Raw genomic sequence first — 26084 nt, forward strand, 5'->3', positions numbered from 1 at the left:
CAGTTTTAGGGGGAGCTACTACATCTTCAGGGCTTCCTGGCTGAGTTGTTGAGCTACTAGTCCAATAATCAACATTTACACAAGTAACTTGTATCTGGCATTGCAGTCTGAAAAGAATGCTTTAATATTCTTGCTTTTTCTTCAAAATGGCCCCAGAACTCTCTCTGAAACAAAATGTTCTTAGAGCTTTTAACCCATATTGTTAGAGCTTCTTAAGAATTTAGTTTTTTTCTCATAACTTCCATGGAGCACTATATCATTGGTTTTGTTCTTAGGGAAGGAAATGTTTTATCTGGCTATCCAGGCTTCATTTTCTTGTGTTATACCATTAACCATTAGGATCCTTGCAGAGTAGAGGAGAACCCTACTGTAGAAGAACATGAGGATTTTATTATTATGACCACCTCAGAAGGAGCAGGAGAGCTAGCCAGCTGCCATCCCTGTCTTCCCAGCCCATGCATATGTCTTTTTCATCCCTTGCAACCTTCCTGTGCCTGTCCTTTGCTCATTTTTCTATTAAAATTTTAATAAGTTTGTGCATTTATATACTAACCCTTTGCATTTGCATTTTAAAATGTAACACACAAAATGTTGAAAACCATTTTTGGTTTTACTTTCTTCATTTTTAAGTATTTCTGATTTCTAAACACACACACAAAAAAACATATTTCTAGTCAAAAAATTAATACATACCCATTAAGAAAGCTAATACTGGGATTGGGTTTGTGGCTCATTGATAGAGCACTTGCCTAGCATGTGTGAGGCTCTGGATTCTATTCTCAGCACCACATATAAAAAAATTAAATAAAGGTCTATTGACAACTAAAAAATATTTTTAAAAAAGAAAAGAAAAATAATAGTTAAAAAAGCTACCACTTAAAAAAAAGAAAAGAAAATGACAAAGAGTTGGGAAGGATAGAAAAATTGGAACCCTTGTATACTGTTGGGGTTGTAAAATGGTGTAGCCACTTTGGAAAACAGTATGTTGGCCCACCAAAAAAATTAAAAGTTGAACTACAAGAGGGCTTAGAAGTTCTCTTTTGAATATATGCTCCAAAGAATTGAAATCAGGGTCTTAATAAGATATGTGTAGGGCTGGTGATGTGGTTCAAGTTGTAACAGGCTCGCCTGGCATGCGTGAGGCACTGGGTTCAATTCTCAGCACCACATAAAAATAAAATAAAGATATTGTGTCCACCTAAAACTAAAAAATAAATACTTTTTTTAAAAAAAGATATGTGTATATGACATTCATAGTAGCATTATCTACAATAGCCAAAAGGTGGAAGCAGTTTTTTTAAATCCCATTCATTGATAGATGAACAAATATACAAAGTATAGTAGATGCATATAATGGACTCCTGTTCGGCCTTCAAAAGGAACAAAATTCTGACATAGGCTGCTACATAAATGAACTGAGGTCTTGCTAAGGAGACTATGCCAAATGAAATAAGACAGTCACAAAAAAGCAAACTGTGTGATTCTGCTTCTAAGGTGTCTAGAGTCATCAAATTCATGGAGAAAATAGAATGGTGACTGTCAGGGGCTAGTGAGGGTAGAGTAGGGTGTTATTGTTCAACGGTGTTGTACTCGGCCCCAACAGACCAGGCTAAAAATCAAAATGGGACTTCTTGTACTAAAGTTCCTCCTCACCAATCTAAAACTGACCTGTTTTTTTTTTTAAGAGAATTTTATTATTTTTATTTTTTAGTTATCGGCAGACACAACATCCTTGTTTGTATGTGGTGCTGAGAATTGAACCTGGGCCGCACGCATGCCAGGCGAGCGTGCTACCGCTTGGGCCACATCCCCAGCCCCTAAAACTGACCTGTTTATCTAACCTGAGAAATCAGGATTAGAGTGATTAACAGCCAAATTTCTCAAACAGGCCAGTTTCAACTGCCAAGATAATGAAGTTCCTCTGCCTTAATCCTTTCATTAAAAAAAGGTGACCTGAAATAATCTGGTGTTAGCCAACCAGTTATTTTCCTATTGTTCTTTCTCCCTGTACCCACCTTACAAAGAAAGTAACTTTGAAATGACCAATTTGCTTTTTGTTCTTTTGTTTCTGCTTTTTTCAGACTTCTTTGTCTATGAAACCAACCTCCTCTGCTTGGCTCATTGGAACACTAGTTCTGTTTTATGGAATGATGTGTTATTTGATTCTAGACTAGAAAATAAAGCCAAATAAGATCTCCAAGGTATAGTATATATGAGGCCATGGATTCAGTTCCCAGCACCAAAATAAATAAAAATAAACATTAAAGAGAAATTGTAATCTTATCCTTTGAGTATGTGTAACAACAAGATGAAAAAAGAGTTCCAACGAACTTCTTACATCATGAAGAGTTAAGATGCAAGAGATGAAGAGGGTTCTGGAGACTGATTGCACAACATCAGTGTATGTGACACTATTGAACTGTACACTTAAATCTGATCAAGGTGGTTATTTTGATGTTACCATTTTCCCTTTGTATTCACTAGGTCTATCAGATTTGAGGTCGGTTATGATAGGATTGTAAGATGAGTTGGAAAGCATTTGAGTTTTTAAAATCTTTTTGGATGCTTTCATGCTGCTGAAGAATTGTCTGCATTTTTGTTCGTTTGTTTTTCTGAGATGTATTCTCACTGTGTTACCCAGGATGATCTTGAACTTCTGAGTTCAAGTGATCCTCCTGCTTCAACCTCCTGTGTAACTGGAACTTCAGGCCTGTAGCTTTGTGTATACTGGCAAAAAATCATTTAGGTTATTCTCTGGATTCCCTCCTAGCTGTCATTGCCAAAATTCTTTCATCACAGCTCATCTGTATGACCTCACTACAGCCCACACTCTTTCCTGCTATATCCTAACCATTACCACTGCCCCCATGTTAAACCCTTTCCAATGTTGGGACAGACCAACTTGTGTATCACATCTTGTGGTGGCAAAGGAGCAAGTCCTTTGCTTAGGAAGAGTGAGGGTGAGCCCTGGGCTCAGACACCTCCCTCTCCTCCCCTCAAACCTCCCCTCTCCTTCTCCCTTTCAAAGATTCAAATAAATTTCCATCTCCTACACTTTCTTTCCCTTCACCCAGAGATCTCTACCCTACTTTTGAAGGCATTTGAAGATGTATGTTTACTGGTTTTGTGTTCCTAAACTCTCATTGTCAACTCCAGTCTCACTAGTGTATTTCTCTCTGAGGTATAAAAGGAAAAAAGGGGCAACCTAGAGAGTGGGGGCTGGGATGGAGAGCTTAGGAAAGAGTTTATTAATTAGATTCCCATTATCTTCAGAAATCTTTAGAGAGCCACAAAATGGGTGTGTGCTTGTTTAGTGACAGGAAGTGACAGTGACATTTTGCAGCCACCAACCTAGAATGTGCTACTTGCCAGCTCTCTGCACTACTGCAAACAGCATTGCAGCTGAAATGCTAGGTAGCAGGCACCCTTGCCCCCGCCAATCTCTTCTCTGTTAGCCAATATTCATTTTTAAATACAGATCTAATTATGTCTCTCTTCTGCTTAAGCCCTTAAATGACTTCTCATTACACTGAGAAATAAGACTGAAATACTTCCCCTTGTCCTCCAGGGCCTATGGAGTCAGCATCTGCCCTGTCCTCAGTCACAGTTTGCTGTTCAATTTGGTCATTTGGCTTCTCAAGTGTACAGGCCCACCCCACCCTTCAGGCTGTCCCCAGCATATACATAGACCCCTTCCCTTGGCCTGAGAAGGATAGGACACATTTTTCAGATATTAGATATGAGTTCCTATTTTTAGGGACCCCTCTTCCCATCTACCCAGAGAGATTTCCTGTGGTATGCCTAGAACTCAGTGTGCTTTTTTTTTTTTTTTTATAAAAAATTTTTTAAAGAAAGAGAGAGAGAGAGAGAGAGAGAGAGAATGTGGTCCTGAGGATCCAACCCGGGCCGCACGCATGCCAGATGAGCGCGCTACCGCTTGAGCCACATCCCCAGCCCAGTGTGCCTGCTTTTTGGAGCACTGACACATTTAGTTAAATGTTTATGTGATCACCTGATTGATATGTCTTCCCCATTAAGAAGGTAAGCATCATGAAGGCAGGATTGTGTGTATATTCCTTAAAGTTATATGCCCCAAGCTTAACATCATCTTTAACAGAGAAAAAAATTCAAAAAAATATTTATTGAATCAGTATAAGGAAAGTGTAAATCTGTTAGGTAGTCATAATGAGCAGTGAAATATGAACCAACAAAGTAGTGGGATCATCACCTTTAATAAACAATCAAGTAACTTGTGGAACAACAACAGGTGTACTAACAGTAAGAACAAAAACATGGAAACAAAGGGAGACAATTAAGAAATGCATCAAGATGGAAAGATCAATGGGTCTGACAGGGTCTACTGAAGTCATAGTAAAGTTTTATGGCCACAGATTTCTCAGTGTGTTTCACAAGGGAGATTACAGTAATAATGCATGTACACTGAGATGAAGTCTATCCAGTTACTGACCCCAGCACCCACGAATGGTGAATTTAACTTGTAGACAAAGCACCTTCAGTATAGGTTGGTTATCATGGCAGTTCTGGAGAGGACCAACCAGGGTCAAGGATTTCTCTGCCTGACATGAAGGAGTTAAACATCTAATTGGTAAAGACTGCAGAAGGTGGAATCCAGTTTTCTGATGAACACCAAACAGCAATAAATTTGGAAGCAGCATTGCTTTCTTTGTCCTTCTGTGCTTGAAGACAGCCCACTCTCTCTTGTGAGTGTTCTTTGCTTGAGCCTTACTTTACTTTCACTCACAATAAATTTCTCCTCTTTGGATTTTTGTGTATGACTTTAAATTTCCTTTCACTGAACTACAAGAACTGAGGTTTAGAGCTTCAACTCTCCACCCACCTGTGACAAATCTATTCCATATCACAGTAGGTCAGGCGTCAGTCGAGGTGTAGGCGGATCAATAACAAAATACCTTATTTTTCCCCTGACGACTCTGCAAGGAACTTAGAGAATAATGCAGGAGCAAGGCAGATGGAAACTTCATTAAGACTACTACAGAAAAATTCTATGAGAAAAGAGCCATTTCCTGTTAAACAAAAACCTGGGGTACCTTAGAGTATTGTTTGATTCCTGGCCTTAAGCCGGCAATATACAGGATGCACTTGAAACATCTCACTATAGCAGAAAAAAAAAACTTCTCAAAGACTAATGGGGATATAGCAAAAGGATGTAAGAGTCAGTTTCAAAAAGAAAAATAATATAACGGATTATAATTCATTAATGAACAAAGAATTCATGAGTATATAGTGATATTCAAAAAATGCAGTGGAAGGGAGAGGAAGTAAGCTTTTCATACCCAAAGAATGTCTGATAAACATGTAGAAAGAATGGTGGAATTGGAAAGTCAGTATTTGCAATCACTAATTGATATTTGTAAAGTATTTTAGTCAGCTTTTTGCTTCTGTGACTAAAGGATCTGATCAGAACAACTATAGAGTAGGAAGAGTTTATTTGAGGGTTAACAGTTTTAGTCCATAGAAGGCCTGCTCCGTTCCACAGAGCTTGAGGTGAGTCTGCATCATGGCAAAGAGTGTGGCAGAGGGAAGCAGCTCACATGGTGATCAAGAGGCAGAGAGAGAGATTCCACTGGACAGATACAAATATATACCCAAAGCCACACCCCAATTCCCACCTCCTCCAGTCACACCCTACCACTTCAGGTACCACTAAGTTAATCCCTACCAGACGATTAAATCACTGGTTGGATTAAGATTTTTACAACCCAATCATTTCTCCTTGGAACCTTCTTGCATTGTGTCTCACATGTGAGCTTTTGAGGGACACTTCACATCCAAACCATAACATAAAGATTATGAAAAACCGCTGGGTGAAAGTTTATGGAGAACAGGATGTTCCTGTAATCTCACAGCATTACTCCATAGATTGCTTATTCAGTACAGTATAAAGGTGGGGGAAAAGTGTCTTTACCAGGGAGAGATCTGGTAGGCACCACTCTAACCAAGTGAGCAAACTTAGCATCAGAGATAAAGGGACAAACTGACCTTATGTTCTCCTAATTTAATGCAGTTGGAAGTACATACAATCATCAACATAACATTCTTGCTAAATATTTTACATGAATCCAATCATAAGGAGCAGTCATAATGGAACATTCCATGATACAGATAACTTAGACTTTTAAAATTGGTCAATGTCTAGTAAAAATAAGATTATTTTCTAAATTAGAGAATTTAAAGAAAACCACCAAATGTAGCAATATGTTCCTAAAAACAGCTATAAGGGAAAATTTGAGGTAAATTGGAAAAATTTAAATATGGATCACATATTAGGTGATGTTATTGTTTTTTAAAAAACTGTTGTTGTTCCTAGTGCTGAGCCTTGAACCCAGGACCTGGAACATACCAGGCAAGTGCTCTATCACTAAGCTACACCCCAGCCCCAGGTAATATTATTGTATCAGTGTTAAACTATAAATGTAAAAATGGTTTGTGGTTAAGTAGAAAGATGTCCTTGTTCTTAGGAGAAACCTATTGAGACATATAGTTTCAACCAAAACAAAAACTAGAAGAGAGAAGTATGAAGGTAGGGGATGGAGGATAGGGATGGGGGAAGAAAGAGAATGGAGCAAAAGTGTTAACAATTGATAAATGTAAGTGGAGAATAATAGGTCTCCTTGGATTATACTTTGAAGTCTCCCGGAGGTTCAAAATTTTTCCAAATAAAAAATGCGGTAAATAGTTAAGAGAAGATGGCTTTAGGCCTATGACTAGTGGGCTCCCTGCTATTTCCTTTTACCTAAATTAGACAATTAACTTTGTCATAATCAGTCCTAGACAACAGTGGACTTCTCCTACTTCCTGTTTCCTCTGCACAGGCTTGTTTTTATAAAATTTATGGCTTAGAGCTGTAGAACAGAATAGCAGACTTTACAGGCAGGCAGATCCTACAGAAAACCCAGAGAATCTGAACCCTGCTAATTTAGTTTTACCTCCTAAACTCCGTATCAGGAGAGTTACAAGGTCAGAAATATTTCTCTAGGGTACCAATTCTCAAAATAAATTGTATATTAGAATCATTTGGAAATCCTATGTCTAGGTCACACCCCAGAATAATTAAAATCACAATCTGTGAAGGTGGAAGGCAGAATCAGTAGGTTTGAAGCTTCCCCAGGTAATTCCAGTATGCTAACTTGAGAACCACTGCTTTAATGAAGTCTCCACATATGGAAACATGAATAAGAGAGGAATACCATTCTTTCCCAACATAGGATAGGAGGAAAAGAATCCCATCTGGGTATCCCAAGTTCAGAGGGAAAAATGCCTTTGGGGGCTCATATAATATAGAGCCCTTGTCCCTCCAGCCACGTAGCCCCTACCTTGCTGGAGTCTCTGTTCTTGGCCACAGGGCTAGCCCTCAGTCTGATACAATGAGGACAATTTTTTCTCCCATTTTCTAACAAGTGGGAGAAAAGAGATACAGAATTCTCTAGCTGTAGGCCTGAGAGAATGCATAACACAGTCCACATGGGGGAGAAATTAAATGGTAACTCCAGCAGAACCATAAATTTGGATATTTTAGCTCAATAGAATTTTGATGGGGGTGTGGGGACTCTTTCCATAATGTCTAATATTCCAGTTTATAAGGAAATCATTTATTTGAGTTTCAAAATTTATTTACAAATGGATGTTGGGAATGTGATTCATTGATATTTGGACTTTCTTCTGTTCTGTTGCTCTGTTTGTCTATGTTTACACCAATATAGCACTCTCTTGTTTTGTAATAAACCTTGAGATCAGATAGTGTGAGTCCTCCAACATTTTCCTAGTTGTTTTGATATTCTAGGTTTTGTGAATTTCCTTATGAATTTTAGTATTAGCTTGTCATTTTCTACAAAAGGTTTGATGGAATTTTTGCACAAAATCTTCAGATCAATTTTTGAAGAAATGACATTTTTGTTAGATGAGTCTTTTGACCTATGAACTTTATGTGTCTCCACACTTATTTGTACCTTTAATTTTTCTCAGCAGTGTTTGATATTTTCAGTGTATAGGTCTTATACATCCCTCATAAGGTTTATCCCTAGCTTTTCTAGTGTCTTGATGTTATTTCAAATGGCATTTTGAAGATATAGTTTCTGATTGTTCATTGACAGTATTCAGAAGTACAACTGATTTCCTTCTTTTCTTTTTGAACAAAAAAATATATCTATATTTCTTTATTGGGGTGGGAGGGTAGAAAAGGAAGCAGCTCCTGTAATGCACCCTATTTAGCAGTAGCTTCTTTTTTCATAGGACTAAGGAAGATGTTGAGGAAATAAAAGTTTGGAAAAAATCCAGATGTAAGTTACTCTGCATGTTGTAATAGAAGGGATGAAATAGGTGTGAAGGCTCCTCACTCCTCTGTCTTACCTCAGACTAAGACACCAATTTTGTTCCTGTTTCTTGGGATTGTTGTTGGCCACTTAGTGATAGACAAGGATAAGGAAGAAGAGGGGCTTACTCAGAGTGTTGGAGAAAGTCTGACCATGCTGACAAGCTCCACTAGCTCCAGTCCAATGCTGCCTGTGCACCAGCTGGAAGCAGGAACAGTGTAGTTGATTTCTGTTTATTGATCTTATATTCTTCAGTTTTGCAAAATGTTCTTATTAGGGATAGTAGCTGTTATATAGACATCATAGGACTTTTGAAACAGACAATCATGTAAGATTTTCTACATAGAAAATTGTGTTGTCTACAAAAAAAGACAGTTTTATTTCTGATCTGGAAAACTTTTCTTTCTTGCCTCATTGTACTGTCTAGATCGTCTACTAAAATGCTGAATAAAATTGGTGAGAGCAGATATCCTTGCCTTATTGCTGATCCTAAGGAGAAAGCATTCCATCTTTTGCTATTAATTATGTTATCTATAGGATCCTAATTATTGGGTTGAGGAGCTTCCTGTCTCTTCCCCAGTTTGTTGAGAGTTTTTGTTTGCTTTTTGTTCAAGTCAAAATGAATGTTGAGCCGGGTACAGTGGTACACGCCTGTAATCCCAGTGGCTTGGGAGGATGAGGCAGGAAGATCACAAGTTCAAAGCCAGCCTCAACAATTTAGCAAGGCCTAAGCAACTTGGTGAGAACCTATCTCAAAATAAAAAAATAAAAAAGGACTGGGAATGTGGTTCATTGATTCAATCCCTGGTACCAAAAAAAAAAAAAAAAAAAAAAAAAATTGTTGAGCTTTGTCAAATGCTTTGTCTGGTTTTTCTATAGCTTTATTTTTAAAAATTTAAATAGAAGCTTCAAACATAAAAAAAATTAGGCAGAATAGTAGTAATAATTCCTCATGTGTCCATCATTGAGCTTCAACTGCTATCAATTCACCAATGATCTTGTTTTATCTCTGTCCTGATCCACATCCATATCTCTATATACTTTTAAATATATCTTAGACATTATGTCATTTTATTGTATGTATTCTCAAAATATATACATCTACACTGGGTATGGTGGCTCACACCTATAATCCAGTTACTCAGGAGGCTGAGCAGGAAGATTGCAAGTTTGAACCCATCCTATCAGGGCAATCTAGTGACATCCTGTCTGAAAATAAAAAGAGCTGGATGTAGCTTGGTGGTAGAGTGCCTCTAGGGTTCAATCCCCAGTACAATAACAACAACAACAATAATAGTAATTTAAAATAAAGAACATATAAAAATGGACGTGTGTGTGTGTGTGTGTGTGTGTGTGCACACGCATATATATGTATACACATGCAGTCCCCAGAATTTTAGCATCACAGTCTTCCAGAAACTTGTTGAAAACAGGAATTCTCAGGTCCTAACTAAGTCCTTCTGAGTCAGAAACTCTGGGAGTTGGGCCCAATAAACCATGTTCTAACAAGTCTTCTAGGTGATTCAGATGCATGCCAAAGATCTAGAACCATTGCCCTAAAAGACTGAGTCTTTAAAAAAGATAATTATAATACAATTAACGTATGTATAAATGAAACTTTAACTTTTGATTATTCTCAATAGATATTCAGTAGTCCAACTTCTAATGGCCTCATAAACACTTTTAATTTTTTTAAAGTTTTTAAAAATTATTTTTATGATTCATTGAATCCTGATCTAAATAATTTCTACAACCAAGACTAGTTGATTTGTCTCTTTAAGTATTCTCCCTCCATCATCCACGCTTCCTCATCCTTGGGTCTCCTGGTCTCCTACATTTCAGATTTTTCTGGGTACAACATCTCTCCTCTCCATATTCTTCTAACTTCTGCATTTTCCATAAATTGATAGTTGTATCACAATGAGATATGGCCAGGTTGAGGCTCTTTTTTTTTTTTTTTGGCAAGAATTATTAGTAGATGGAGTTGTCATTCTTGTCTCTTTAAAAGCTCCCGGCTAAAACTGGGTTCTGGCACTTGTACTGCATTGTATAGTTGCTCCAGATTCTGCTTGAAACCTCCTCTCTCCCGGCACCACCTCTGTTTCTAGCTCCATGGCTCTGTACTGTTCTGGGCCTAGTGTGAATCCTTATGGCCTTCACCTAACATTCCTTTATGATGCAGCTCTGGTACCTTCAGCTTAGCACATTAGAACAGGTGAGAGCTCTTCTCTTCTAGGGTCCTGCCCAGGTTCCCAGGACTTTCTGGCAGAGTCTGTAGAATCCCACCCCTAGCAGACACCTTGCCTGTGGGCATATCACTTTGGCATGGGACATTAATAATGGGGAAGGCTGTGCATGTGTGGGAACAGGTGGTATGAAAAATCTCTGCACCTTCCTCTCAATTTTGCTATGAACCTTAAAACTTCTCTAAAAAATAGTCTTTTAAAAAAATTTGTATTGGGGCTGGGAATGTGGCTCGAGCGGTAGCGCGCTCGCCTGGCATGCGTGCGGCCCGGGTTTGATCCTCAGCACCACATACAAACGAAGATGTTGTGTCGGCCGAAAACTAAAAAATAATAAATATTAAAATTCTCTCTCTCTCTCTCTCTCTCTCTAAAAAAAAAAGTGTATTGTTTTTACCACAGAGAATTTATCACTTCAGAGAGTTTATATGATTAATAAAAAATTAACAAAAAGACGGGAAGGAAGAGTAAGAGAGGGAAAGAGAACAGAAGGAAGGAAGGAAGGAAATCTGTTAGCAACAAACAAAAGGAAAAAATATCATCATCAGTAAGTACAAAAGCTCTTAATGATTTTTTTTTTAATATCCAAGCAAGTTTCAGTTACTTGGTAACTGAAAGGAAATAAGAGCAGCAGTGTTCTGGCTGGACACAATGACTACTGGGGCCTTTGTTAGCCTTTCCTGAGAGCCCAGCACACACAGACACCCTACCCCAGCCCCCGCTCACAGACCTTCCTTGTTTCTCAGCTGCATTTGCCTCACAATCTCAATTTCATCCTGTTTCTGGCTTGGTGATGCTGACCACTATTCTACTTCTGACTCTAGGCTCCTGTATATGTCCTTGGCTCCTAGAATGCTCTGTTGCTGCTTCAGGAGTAAGAAATTCCCTGTTAAATATCTTTCCCTGCAGTAAGCTACCCCTGACCTGTCCTTACTACTTATAAGCAATAGCTGGGTGACCCTACGTTTGTATTTTCCAAAGGTTTCTGTGTTTTTCCCACTTCTCTAAACAGACTTTTTTGTTTATCAATTGAATTTTTTCAGCTACAGCAAGTATATTTGCTATTTCAGGGACCATTTTTTTCCCATTTTAAATAGTTTATTGAAATACCAAATAGATACAGAAATGTATGCAATTCATAAAAGAATTTTCATGAAGTTCAATGAATTTTCAAAAAATGAATACATCTATGTAAATAGCACTCACATCAGGAAACAGAATATTACCAATAACCTAGCAGCTTCCTCATGATCCTTCCCAATTGTAATACTCCCTCAGACCCCTCATACCTCACAAAGAACAGCTCCCATTCTGGCCTCTAGTACTATGGATTAATTGCCAGAACACTTGGTTTGGGTCATCATTTCTTCTGGTCAATCATGTAGCAACATCAGAATATCCTAATGATAAATCAAGAGTCAGCAAACTATGGAGCATGCAGCCTGCTTCCTGTTTTTTTTCCCCCACTGAATAAAAAAATTGCATTTTATTAAGATTCTAGTGATTTCTACATACAATGAAATGTAAAACATCATTGCATTAGAACTTTAAATAAATTAAAATTTGTTTTTCAGGTTTTTACATTATTGTGATGAGAATACTGAGATGAGATCAATCCTAACAAATTAATGGGGAATATATTATTGTTGACTATACATATAGTGTTATATAGTAGATCCCTGGAGCTATTTATCTTGAAATTTTTTAAAAAAAATATGTATTATCAGAAGCACTTATTATTTATTAGTAATTCTCCAAAAAATTTATTATTCCTCTTTAGCAGCTATACTTTGCTTCTTTATAAAATAGACAGTAATACAGCATATTTACATTAGGGATTAGTGAGGAGGTCAGACAAGTTATATATATATATATATATATATATATATATATATATATATATATATAAACACAATGTCTTTATTTTACTATATGTGGTGCTGAGGATGCAACCTAGTACCTCACGCATGCTAGGTGAGCGCTTTACCTCTGAGCCACAACCCCAGCCTGAGAAAAATTATTGTCATTAAACAGTAATCATTTGTATTGAGTGCTTGCATTAAGTACTATACTACCCTAAAGTCAGAGTGCCTGGGTTCATTCTGGCACTGCCAGTTATCACCTATGTGACCATGGGAAAGAGACTTTTCTATGCCTCAGTTTCTTCCCCTGTAAAATGGAGATAAGAGTAGCTCCTCACTGTAGGGTTGTTTCAGGGACCATTTTTGATGAATCTTTTAAAATCGCAGATATTAACCAACTTTAAAAATTTGTTTAAAACTGGGCCTGATCTACTATATTAGACTTTATTGTTTGACTATTTGTCAACAACCCAAAATTTCAATAATATGTAATGATTTGTAATTTGCTGAGGATAAACAGAGGAGAAAGTTTTGATAGCTGTCTGAAACTTAAGCCTCTAGGGATGGACCCCCAAACGGAACAGTTCCCTAACAGAACCATCACACACCCAGGGCAACCTTAGGGACTGTAGTAAGTGGAGAGCAGGGGTGGGCAGGCAAGTCTAGACACAGTGCTGAAGCAGCAGGACTGAGGGCCAGAAACAGGTCAGTCTGGATAGTGAATGAAAGGGTCTGAAATGGGACACTGACAAGTTGCTCTGTTTTCTGTTTTCCCTCCCTCAAATACCTCATTTATCTGTAGGGCTTCAACTTCCCCAGGCATGCATATCCTGATCTCTTAACCTAATATTTTCAACCATGAGTTGTTTCTATTTGGATGTTTCACTGTCCATCAAATGCTTATGTCAAAATCCAATTTATTTTAGCCTTTGGCAATTATGAGGGAGAGATGTCATGCCTTTGGTTAACTTTTAAATACCAGCATAGCATAGTATTTTCCCTATAAAATGTACCAGTATTGCCAGGCGCAGTTGCCCACACCTGTAGTCCCACTGGCTCAGGAGGCTGAAGCAGGAGGATCATGAGTTCAAAGTCAGCCTCATAAAATTAGCAAAGTCCTAAATAACTCCGTGGGACCCTGTCTCTAAATAGGGCAGGGGATGTGGCTCGGTGGTTGAGTGTCCCTGAGTTCAATCTCCAGTCCTTCCATATATATATACTTTTAATAAAATATATATATATACATATATATTATTATTATTATTATTATTATTAAAAGTAGAGAACACCAAAGTCATATTGTACCGGGGATCCTATGTGGAGGCCTTAAATCACTTACAAATTAGATAATATCCTCTTACACATCAGCTGCCAAGGTGGGAGTTTCACGTTTTTGTTTCTTCAAGATTAGAAATCCCTATTTGTCATGGATCTTTGAAACTGCTAACAAATAGTCAAAACCACAAGTCAGCTATCTAGACACCTGTGTGTGTAGAATTCATGAAACTGAATTTTGAACAAGATACCTTAGTGATTTCTGTGGAGAGTAAAGTCTGAGACCCCCCTTTCTTCATTTTCCTTCTTGCTTTATTCAGATATTCCTGTTTCATTGAGGTTTATGCTACAATCTTTCAGCCAGTCTCTCAGATGGTATTTGGAGCCAGCTCTGATTTTTTTCCTTCCCCTCATACCTTATAGCAAATCACTTATTAAATATTGACATTCCTTTTATTCGTGGTATTGCCTTGCAGTAGTCACAACAAACATTTAAGAGTTTTGTATAAAAGATGTGGATCATGGGCTGGGGTTGTGACTCAACAGTAGAGCGCTTGCCTAGCACGTGCCAGGCCCTGGGTTCTATCTTCAGCACCACATAAAAAAATAAAAATATTGTGTCCATCTACAACTAAAAAATAAAAATATTTTAAAAAATTAAAGTAAAGAAAAGATGTGAATCAGATTTTTATTGTTCCATAAGAAATCACCACGAGCTATGTAAATTTTAAACAACATCCGTTAATAGTTCATAGTTCATTTGGTCAGAAATCTGGTGTGGGTTGGCTGCCTCTCTGCTCAGTGTCAGCTATCAGAAGGCTAAAGTCAGTGCATCACTCAGGCTGGGGGAGAGTGGAAATCTTCTTCCAAGCTCATTCAGGTCAGAAGAATTCAGTTCTGCTTCAAGATTCTGGCTTCTCCTCTGCACCCAGCTACAGAGAACTCTCTCAAAAAAAAAAAAAAAAAGGGTTCATAGGATTGATTAGGTCAGGCCCACTTGGATATTTGTCCGCCTCAAGACAAGTAATTTAGAACTTTAACTACATGTGCAGAATGCCTTCACAGCAGTACCTAGATTAGTGTTTGGATGAATTACTAGAAGAAGGTATGTGTACATTCAGGGGCAGAGAATCTTGGGAATGTAATGGTTAATTTTATGTGGCAACTTCATTGGTCCACAGCATACTCAGATATTTGATCAAACATTATTCTGTAAGGGTATTTATTTTTGTTTTTAAAATTCTTATGTTTTAATTGAAATAACATTTGTACTTATTTATGGGGTATAATTTAATTCAATACATATATAATGTGTATTGATCGAATCAGGATAATTAGCATTTCCATCTATTCAAATATTATCATTTCTATGTATCTCAAACCTTTGAACTCTTCTCCAGTTATTTTCAAATATAGAATTAATTGCTGTAGACTGTTGTTACAGTTTGGAAATGAAGGGCCCCTCAATGACTCATGTGTTAAAGGCTTGTCCCCAGTGCAGCATGTTCAGAGATGGGACTTTGGGGAAGTGATTGAATCAAGAGGGCCCTGACCTCACTACTAGGCAATCCATTGATAGCTGAATAGACCACTGGAAGGTAGAATCGAGTTGGAGGAAGTAGGTCACTTGGGGCATGCCCTGGAAGGTATTTCTTGTCCATAACCCCTTTCTCTCTCTGTGTCTCAGTTGCCATGAGCTGAGTACTTTTCCTCTGCCACACCCTTCAATTGATGATGTTCTACCTGGTGAGGCCAGGCAGAGGCCTGAGGGCCCAATGTAATGGAGCCAGCTGACCATGGACTGAAACTATGAACCAAAATAAATCTTTCTCCTCTAAGTTGATTTTCTCAGGTATTTGTCACAGCAACAAAAAGCAGGCTAACACAACTATAGTTAGTCTACTGTGCAATAGAACTTTAGAACTACCTTTCTCACCTTGAACTGTATTTTTATACCCATTGTATATCTTCTGTCATCTCACCCTGCCACCTAGCCTCTAATGACCTATAGTCTGCTCTTTATTTTTGTGTGACCAACTTTTTAAGCATTCACAAATGAGTGAAAAAAAATGTGGCATTTGTCTTTCTGTGCTTGATTATTTCACTTAATATCCTTTAGTTCCATCCATGTTGCTGCAAATGACAGGATTTCATTTTTATGGCAGAATAATAGGCTGTTGTCAAAGTACACCACATTTCCTGTTTCTTTCCTTCTTGTTCTTTTTGTGCTGGGGATTGAACTCAGGACTTCATGCAGGCTAAGCCCACTGAGCTATGTTTCTAGTCTAAACCACATTTTCTTAATCCATTAATCACTGATGGAAACTTAGATTGATTCCATATCTTGTCTATTGTGCATAGTGCTGCAATAGGCATGAGAGACCAGATATCTCTTTGATATCTTGCTTTCAATTTCTTTGAATATGTACCCAGGAGTGGGACTGCAGGATCATATGACTATTTCTAGTTTTTTTAGGAGCCTCTGTACTGTTTTCCATAATGGCTCTATCTTTCTACCACCAGTATAGCAGAGTTTCTTTTTCTCTGCATTCTTGTCAGCAGTTGGTTTTTTTTTTTTTGGGGGGGGGGGTAGTCTTTTTTTGTGATTGCCATTTTAACTGGAGTTCAATGATCTCTCATTGTGATTTTCATTTGCCTTTCCCTGATGATAGTGATTTTAAATTTTTTTTTGTAGTTAGACACAATACCCAGTGCCTCACACGTGCTAGACGCGCACTCTACCACTGAGCCACAACTCCAGCAGCCTCTGATGATAGTAATCTTGAGCATTTTTTCATATGCTTGTTGGCTATTTGTATATCTTCTTTTGAGAAATGTCTGTCAGGCTAGTTTGCTCATTTTTAATTGCTTTATTTTTGCTGTTAAATTTCTTATATATCCTGTTTGTTAACCCTTTGTCACAGCAACAAAATGAATAGTTTGCAAATATATTTCCTATTCTGTAGAGTATCTCTTAACTCTGTTGATTGTTTCTTGCAAGAGTAGTGGTTAACAATAGTTATAATATAAATTTATTGTATATAATTTAAATATTTATATATTATAAAGCATAAAATATATAATTTATGTTATAAATATATAACTAATATATAATAATATATATATATAAATATAAATGTATTTATGTCCAATCACATTATTTTTCTTTCCACCTGAAAGGGTGTTTTTTGACAACTATAACATTTAAATTGATATACAGAATAAAGCATACTGGCTTTGGAACATAGGTTGGCTTTATTCAATCAATCACTTGAAGTCTTGAATTAAAAACAAAGCTGAATATCCCTAAATAAAAAGGAAAGCCTCTTGCCTGACTGCTGGAACATTTTTTTTCTTCTGTCTTTGACTGAAACATTGGCTGTTCCTGGAAAAGCCTTCAGATTTCAGACTGGAACCATACCACCAGCCCTGGTTCTCAGGCCTTTAGATTTGGACTATAACTTAGGTGAGCCAACTACAGATCTTGGGATTTGTCAGCTTCCATAATCATGTGAACCAGTTCTTTATAATAAATTTCTGTCTCTGTCTCAATTGATTCTCTTTCCCTGGAGAACCCTGATTGATATAGAGGCCATCTTAGAGTTGTTTTCTACCATACAAGAGACAGAATTCTAAGAGCTTTGTATGTATTTATGTAAGTTAGTCTATCAACAACCCTTTGAAGGCAGTCATCATTATTTTCATTTTATTGATAAGGAAAATGATACTCAGAGAAGTTGAGTCTTCCCACGTTTACAGAGCTATTTTCACATGACACTTAATTGCTCTAGGAATTTCATACTTATATTCCTCCAACTACCTCCTAAATGGCTTCGACCAAAACCAATGGTAGTTAGATTTCTTTTTCTTTCTCATCTTTTTGGTACTGGGGGTTGAATCCATGGGCATTTTAACTCTGAACTTCAGCTCCTGTTCTTTTTATTTTTTATTTTGATACACGGTCTCCCTAAGTTGCTTAGGGTCTCCTATGCAACTTACCATCCTCCTGCCTCAACCTCCTGAGCTTTTGGGATTATAGGTGTGCACCACTGCACTCAGATTTTTTTTCATCATGTCACTTTCCTAGGTCTGGAAAAAATATTTTTCACTATAATGTACTATGTGATATGGCTATGGTGGGCCAGAAATTGAGCTTGTATCCAAATACAAAAATCCATTTAGGTGTATTCCTTAGCAAAGTTTTAATTATAACTTTCACCTGCAATGATGTTGAGTGTGAGGTAGCTAGTAGTGGAGGAGGGGAAACAATGAAACAAGACATAGGGTGTGTGTGGATTGTATTTTTTTCAAATGAAAAGGGAAAATAAAGTACAGAGAACTTGAATGATAAAAATTAACAGAGGAATAGCTTCAGAAACAAAAAAAGTATTTGATTAAAATGAAAATATAAAAGCTAGTTATTTCGTATAGTACATTCATGTAAGAAATGGCAGAGAGAGAATGAATCAAAGTATTATTTTGAAGCTTAGTTTCATCTGCTAATCCTTCCTTCAACAAGTATTTGTTGACTACAACTATGTGCCAAGCACCGTTTGAAGCAAATTGATTTCCTACAGGAGTATTGCAATAGCTTCCTAACTAGTTTACCTAGCAGCCAGACTGATGCTTAATGTAACCTTTTTTAGATCCAGACACTCTGTTTCTAATATATTTTAAACTCATTAATTAATTAAACCAAAATCCTATGGACTTAAAGTTCCTTTCAACTCTGGGTACAACCATGCCTGCTCCACTCCTCTTTCATTCACTCCAGCCAGCACCAGCTTCCTCTTCATGTTCCCTAGACATGGCAGGCAAGTGTCCATCTCGGGCTTTGACATGAGCTGCTGATTCGCTCAGCCCCAAAGGCTGTTCCCTAGACACCTACCCCTGACTTCATTCAGGCCATCTACTCAAAATGTCCCTTCATCAGCAGTGGGTTTCCTGATCAAAATAGTGTCTTGAATCAAAATAGTGTCTCCTGTCCATCTCCCTCTCCCTCACTTTTCCACTTTTCTTCAGGTATTCCATCATAGTATACACAAAAATATATACCTTATATATATTGTTATGTATTAGTTGGCTTATTGTACTTTCTACTTAGTTTGTCAGCTCCTAGAAAGGGGTCTTTGCATCTACTGCATTATTGCAGTGCCTGCCACAGCAGCTGGCACACAGTGGGTACTCACACACATTTGCTGAATCAGCAGGTGAACAAACATGAATCCCCTATTTCTTTGTGGCATTACTTTTTTAAAATGCTGAAATAAAATATAATTTAACAGTTTCAACAGTTGTAATGAAGTTATATGGCTTTATATTTTCCATACATCTTTATCTTTTTGGTATTCACCAAAGAAGGTGATGCTCCTTTTGGTGAATAATATTAATACAAGTTCTGAGGAACATTTCCCAATGGGTTGGTAACAGTACAGAGCAATAACAATGGAAATCAAGTCGCCATTTTTAAAACTTTGAAGAACCTCAGCAAATGAATCTTCTAAATGGCTTCAATGCTAATAGACACAAATGAATGACATTGCAGTACAATCTGAAGAGCTAAAGTGTAATGTAAGCAAGCAGTGAGTAACGTGGATTTCAGCAGAGGAGTTCTTTCAAAATGACCCATCGAACCAGCTGGGAGGCCTCAGGTGCAGCAGGCCTTAGTGTGGTACTTGAGAACCCTTTGGGGAGTGAAGGCACAGCTCTCAGCCACTCCCTGCTCAGTGTGATTGAGAAACACAACTTCTAACACAACAGTGTACTTGAGGTCAATTGCTTTGCTCCGCAACTTGAAATTTCCTAATGTCAGTGACAAGTGAGCTGTGATGGTGAAACAGCCAGTTCTCATCCTGTGAAGATATTTGGAGACTGAGTCAAAGTTTCTGTAGCATTTTGATGGCCTCCAGCTGAAATACTCCAGAGAAGAGTATGCATAGCAATAAATTGTTGTACTCAGAGTAGAGAAGGGAATTCCATGATCTATTTGAGACATACCTGGGAGTTAAACTTTCTTGGGGGCAATAATCAGTTAAACATATATTTCATATGCAACTGATCCCAAATAGTGCAAGAAAAATAACAATATCAAATCAAACCATCAGGGGGCTGAAAAATAACTCAAATGTATGATTGTTATAAATTTCATTCTTAGGAATAGAGATAGCAAGTACTTGGATAGAATTAAGACAGTTTTCCAAATTCTTCTTTCTCCCTCCTGAAATGTCTTTGCATAAGTATGTTTGAAATTATATTTTATATTTGAATATTATCAATTTTTATTCTCAAAGGTATTAGTATCAAAACAAACAAGCCAAGCAAACAAATGAACTGGTTTTGGTGACAGAAGTTCTAGATTCAGGTCCAAATTCTATTAATTATTGGTTGTGGGACCCTAAGTAAGTTGTTCAACCTCTCTGAAGGTTAGCTTCCTTAACAGTGAAATTACTCATATTTATGCATTCAATCAATTGTAACTCTCAAATGTGGTACTTAAAAAAAAACTTTGGAAGCTGCTTTATAAATGTAAGATTATTCATTTCTCATAAGAAGTAGATGCTTTTATTTATTTATTTATTTAAATAAATGCTTTTATTTAGATAAATTAAAAAGCTTTTATTTATTTAAATAAAATAATAAATGCCTTTATTTATTTAAACAAATGCTTTTCCTTATATAAATAAATAAATGCTCTTGTTTATTTATTTAAATAAATAATAAATGCTTTTATTATTTATTTAAATAAATAAAGAAAGAAGTAGATGTCTCTGAGGCAGCTTATAATATATTTACATAGTACCACAGAATAAAGAAAAATATAGAGAAAATAAAGGTAAAAAAACAAAATAACTTACCATAATTTTTTTTTATATTTTTAAGGAATAGGCCACAATTTTGGTCAATTCTAAGTTCCTAGAGATCAATCATATAGATAGATGTTCAGTGAAACATGAATCTATCAAACAAACAAACAAACAAACAAGCTTGTTTTTGTGCTTATTCAACTAGGGTACCTTGGAGAGGGAGAGAGAAGATTGTGTATTCTGGAAAGCCACAGGATAAACTAGACTCTTCCTCCCACTTAAATTTTACTCAGAGCAAATTAGAACATTTTAACATTAAAATAAATATGTATCATTTATTAGAAAATATATTTTTTATTAGAAAATATTTACAGACTATCTTTTGCCCATCAGATCTTGTTCTGGAAACGAGGTATGTGGGAAGCAAGAGGTCCTTGTAGGAGTTTGTTTTCTGGGATGGTGCTATTGCTCTGCCATCTGAATCAGAACTGAAATAAAATTTGCTGATAAGCAGACTACACCTAATTAATTCTTTTATACAAGGAGAAAAGAAAAATCATTTATAACAAAGCAACATTCATTTCAAAACATAAATAAATGTCTAAGCAATATTATGCCAGAAAGATATCATGAAATAGACAAGTATTTTGCATCAACATATAAAAATCAACTGAAGGGGCTGGGGTTGTGGCTCAGTGGTGGAGGGGCTGGCCTAGCATCTGTGAGGCACTGGGTTTGATACTCAGCACCACATAAAAATAAAATAAAGGTATTGTGTCCATCTACACTAAAGAAAAATTAACAACATAAAATAAACTGAACATTGCTGTCCTTTTTAAATCTGTATCTAATATTTTCAAACAAGAGCTAAATAAGTATTGTATCTATATGCACTTTTCACAGAATTCTACAGCTATAGAAACAGGCTGCCCTTTGTACATGTTTCAAACACCACAGAGTGCATTGCCATTCTCACATAGTAACTTTTGGTATGGTCTTGAACAAAACAGAGAATAATATTCTTGTACACTTCAGTGTGTACTAAAACTACCCCCAATATATTTTTATTTCTCATTTTTAATTATTTTTCTAGTTAGTTATACATTACAGTAGAATACATTTTGACACATCATACATATAGGGTAATATGTCTGATTCATTCTACTATCCTTCACACCCCACACTCCTCCTCTCCCTACACTCCTCTCCACCTAATCCAAAGTACCTCTATTCTTCCCTAGCCCCCTCGCCCTTCTTGTGAATTAGCATCCAAACATCAGAGAAAACATTCAGCCTTTGGTTCTTTGGGATTGGCTTATTTTGCTTAGCATAATATTCTCTACATCCAACCATTTACCAGCAAATGCCATAATTTCATTCTTGTTTAAGGTTGAGTAATATTATATTGTGTATTTATACCACAATTTCTTTATCCATTCATCTGTTGAAGGGCACCTACGTTGGTTGCATAGTTTAGCTATTGTGAATTGAGCTATTATAAACATTGATGTGGCTGTATATGTAGTATGCTGATTTTTAAGTCCTTTGGATATAAACCAAGGAGGGGGATAACTAGGTCAAAGAGTGGTTGCATCCCAAGTTTTCTGAGGAATCTCCATACTGTTTTCCATAGTGGTTGAATCCATTTTCAGTCCCACCATTAATGTATGAGGGTACCTTTTCCCCCCAACATTCTCGCCAACATTTATTGTTACTCGTCTTCTTGATAATTGCCATTCTGACTAGAGTAAGATGGAATCTCAGTGTAGTTTTGATTTGCATTTCTGTAATTGCTAGAGATGTTGAACTTTTTTTTCATATATTTGCTGATTGATTGTATTTCTTTTGTGAAACATCTGTTCATTTTCTTAGCCTATTTATTGATTGGGTTATTTATTTTTTTGAGTTCTTTATATATCTTATAGTTCTATTTAAGGTGCATGTGGTAAAGATTTTCTCCCATTCTATAGGATCTCTCTTCACATTATTGTTTCCTTTGCTGTGAAGAAACTTTTTAGTTTGAGTCCATTCCATTTATTGATTCTTGATTTTTGTTCTTGTGCTTTAGGAGTCTTGTTAAGGAAGTCAGTTCCTAAGCCAATATGGTGGAGATTTGGGCCTAATTTTTCTTCTGATAGGTGTAGGGTCTCTGTTCTAAGTCTTTGATCCACTTTGAGTTTTGTGCAGGGTGAGAGATAGGGGTTTAATTTCATTGCCCAAAATATCTTTTATTTATATGCAAAATGAAGTAAGGTTCTAGGCTCAGCTAATTATGAACAGATTTTTCACTTACCTGAACATCCAGTGGGTCATCAAAAAGTTATGTAGAACAAGGATTGCTGGTTGTATGGCCTGAGTTAGGCATCAAAGAACATCTAGCTCTTCTGGCCTCTGTCCAGTGGGGGCCCTCTCATAGTATGAAAACCAGAAAACATCCCTACGAATGTCCAATATGCTACTGGGAATTGGAACCCCTTTATTAGATAACTATTATTATAGAGGTAGAAGATAAAAATTAATGTTAGGTACAGCTAAATGCTATGAAGCAAAGAAAACAGTACAAGTGTGGGGTGGGGTGTGAGACCTCTACACAGCAAGGTTAAGGCAAGACTTGCAGGTAGGTTGTAAGTTAGAACTGAGACTTGAATGGTGAGATGGAGAAGACTATGCCAAGAACTGGAGCAAGAACATCCATTCCTGGTAGGGAAATAGTACAAGGCTATGAGGTAGGAGCACGTTTAAGGACAGAAAGAGGGCCACTGTGTTTGGAGCACAGGTTGATAAGGTTGAAAGCACTGACTTTTGGGGGCAGAGAGAAAATAAGAGTTTCTGAATTGTTTTTATGTGATGTTGATATGTGATCAGTAGCACCATTGAAACTACATTTACAAAAAAAAATCTGCCTCCACTGATAGGTAGATTCTTGGAAGATATGCCTTTCTGTTATCAAGAATTAGCTTATTCACAGCTCATAATGGATTCTTGGGAAAATGCTTAAGAAGCTGACATAATTTTTTAAATTTTCAATTTTTCCTTTCCTTCTCTAACCTACCTCCCCAACCTCCTCCTTCTGCTGTACTAGGATTGAACACAGGCTGCTTTACCACTAGCATCATCCCCAGTACTTTTTATTTTTTGAGACAGGGTTTTACCAAGTTGCCAAGACTGGCCTTGAAGTTGCTGATATTGGCCTCAAATCTGTGATCCTCCTGCCTCAGCCTGAGTTGCTGGGATTACAGGAGTGCACTACTATTCTGGGCTTGGCATGATTTTTATTTTCAAAGATATTTCTATTACTGCTATACACTGGGCACTATATTTAGCACTTTAATGCATCATCTCAAGTCCTTACAACAACTCTGCCAGATAATCATCAATATTTCTATTTTACCAGGGAATTAAATAATTAGCTTGAAGTTACTTAACTAGTAAGAAATAGCAATAATTATTGAAACCCAGACCTATCAAATTTCCATATGGGTGATTTCCACAGAAGTGGAAAGCTACATAATTTCATGGTAGGCATGTTTTGTTACCATATTGCAGTTCTACCACCATGGTAGGTGGTGGCAGGTCCCAGATGTACAAGACTCTAAAATTTCCACGTCTTTCTCTTATGCTAAGGACAGAGTATCCCTTGGTAGCCTTTGCCAAGTACAACTAAATCTCTTTCATGGAGTTTGGAGGTTTAAAAAAAAACTTCTGATAGCATTCACTTACTGGAAGTAATAATAAGAAAACCCTACCTTTATTTCCTTTTCTGGCTTCAAAAGTAATATATATGCATCTCAGGATTTTTTTTTTTGGCTTTTAAAATGTGGTTAAATACATATCTAAAGCACAAATAGGAGGAGAGGGGTTATGAGGTTGCCATTAAGATGGGAGTCCCACCCTTTACAGCTCTTATGCGTGCTCACTGAGGTGATCAGACTTGAACTCTGAACTCGAGTCACAGATATCTAGAGTCATGGCCTCTGTTGTGCCTTTGGATAGTTGCAAATAGGACCAACAATTCTTGGGGTGGGGGCAAAGGGTGCGTAAGTTAACTCTGAGCAGCAAAAAAGTACTCAGACCTATAACAAAGTACTGAAAGTTTCAATTCGATGTAACAGAAAACTCAAGGGGGCAGGCAAGGTGGGGGTGGATGGGGCAGACTACTATCCTTTATCAAGACAGCACAGCTGGAGCTATCTGGGATCTTTTCCAATTATTTTTGCTAGTACACTCTAGCTACACTCCTCGTGGCTGTCTGCCTTTATCTAGTTTTTAAATGCGCCTCAACTTGAACAGGCTGTCAAGTCGCTGTATTTCATCGCCCACTTCTCCCAATCTTAGCAGCACCTGCAGGTTCACCGTGCACTCGGTGTGGCTAACTGGGATTTATCTATGCACCGGGTTTCACACCTCCTTAAGCCTTTTTTCCAGAGAGCGTGTGGAGTGGGCTGGCCACAGGAGCGTCCGAGAAGGGTGCCAGGCAGCTCCGCCCAGCGCGGACGGAGACACCCTCGCACACCGAAGGTTGCCCTCTCTTCACCCTAGGCCGCTAGGTGACTGCAGCTGCCTCTGTAGCAGGAGGTCTCCGTGGAGACGCTGGGCTCCGCCCATCTGGCCCAATTCCGGCCACGTGCCGCCACGTGCCGACCAATCAGGACCCGGAGCCCGCAGGCTTGAGATTCAAACTGCTGCGCGGCCGGCTCGGGATCGGCGCGGTCTCTGCCGCAGCCTTAGCTGCGTGCGGGCCATGGAGCACCGCATCGTGGGGCCCGGGCCTTACCGGGCCACCAAGCTGGTGAGTGAGGGTGCGGGGTCCTGAGCGGAGCCGCGGGCGCTGCCGTTTCGTGGCTTGTCCTCGGGCAGCCAGCGAATAATCAGCTCTAGCTTCTGCCGGGCAGGCTGGACCGATTTGTGAAGACTTTCCTCTGAGTCTGCGATTTCTTCCTGAGCGAACCTTTAAAAAGGGGCTAAGGGGTCGGCAACCGAGCCGTGGGGAGTGGGTACAGCATCGTTCCTGAGACGTTGCCTGGGTTCTCCGCAACATACGGGGCCTCCAGATTGGAGGCGCTGCGAATGCCAGGCTGATTCCCTCCTACCTTTGTCCCCTTGCTCCTAACGCCTGCGGCTGGGAGGAGAGAGACCCAACCTGAAACCCTAGGGCCACCCCACCCACTGTAAATCTCCTCCTTTGTGGCACTTTAGGCAAGGCGTGTCTTCTTCCTGTGTGACACTTGTTGACACTCCCCGAAGTGTCCTTTCTAACGGTGCTCAGAACAGAGGTGGATCGCTCTAGCACGTTTCTGGCCCGTGGCGTTTCCAACAGCATTGACCTGAGGGATGGACCTTGGTGGATAATCTGCAAGAGGCTTTGCAGACTCTACTGAACCAGGGTGCTGCCTTTTCATTTGGAAGGCAAGTTTAGTGTTAAGAGGTGTACCTGATTTATTTTATGACCTTGAGCATATACTTTGTGATTTCTGCCTCAGAGGATGACCATAATGGAATAAAGGGTGACACCTTGGTAATGTTCATGGCAAGTTTTTAGAGGACTTTCTA

General features: G+C 38.1%; 1 protein-coding gene across 3 annotated transcripts in view; it reads left to right on the forward strand.

The window, feature by feature from the left end:
* Window positions 1-26084, forward strand: part of Depdc1b (DEP domain containing 1B) — a 133291-nt gene that overhangs the window by 10480 nt on the left and 96727 nt on the right. For 2 of the 3 annotated variants that reach the window (XM_076857250.2, XM_076857253.2), the window contains exon 1: window positions 25228-25323. The exons of the other annotated variant lie outside the window; for it this stretch is intronic. In XM_076857250.2, coding sequence (XP_076713365.1) covers window positions 25276-25323 — 48 coding nt within the window. In that variant the 5' untranslated portion in view covers window positions 25228-25275. Of the gene's footprint in view, window positions 1-25227; window positions 25324-26084 lie in introns of those variants that run through there. 3 annotated transcript variants of the gene reach the window in all.

Source organism: Callospermophilus lateralis, chromosome 5 (genome assembly GCF_048772815.1).
Source record: "Callospermophilus lateralis isolate mCalLat2 chromosome 5, mCalLat2.hap1, whole genome shotgun sequence".
NCBI classification, from domain to species: Eukaryota; Metazoa; Chordata; class Mammalia; order Rodentia; family Sciuridae; genus Callospermophilus; species Callospermophilus lateralis.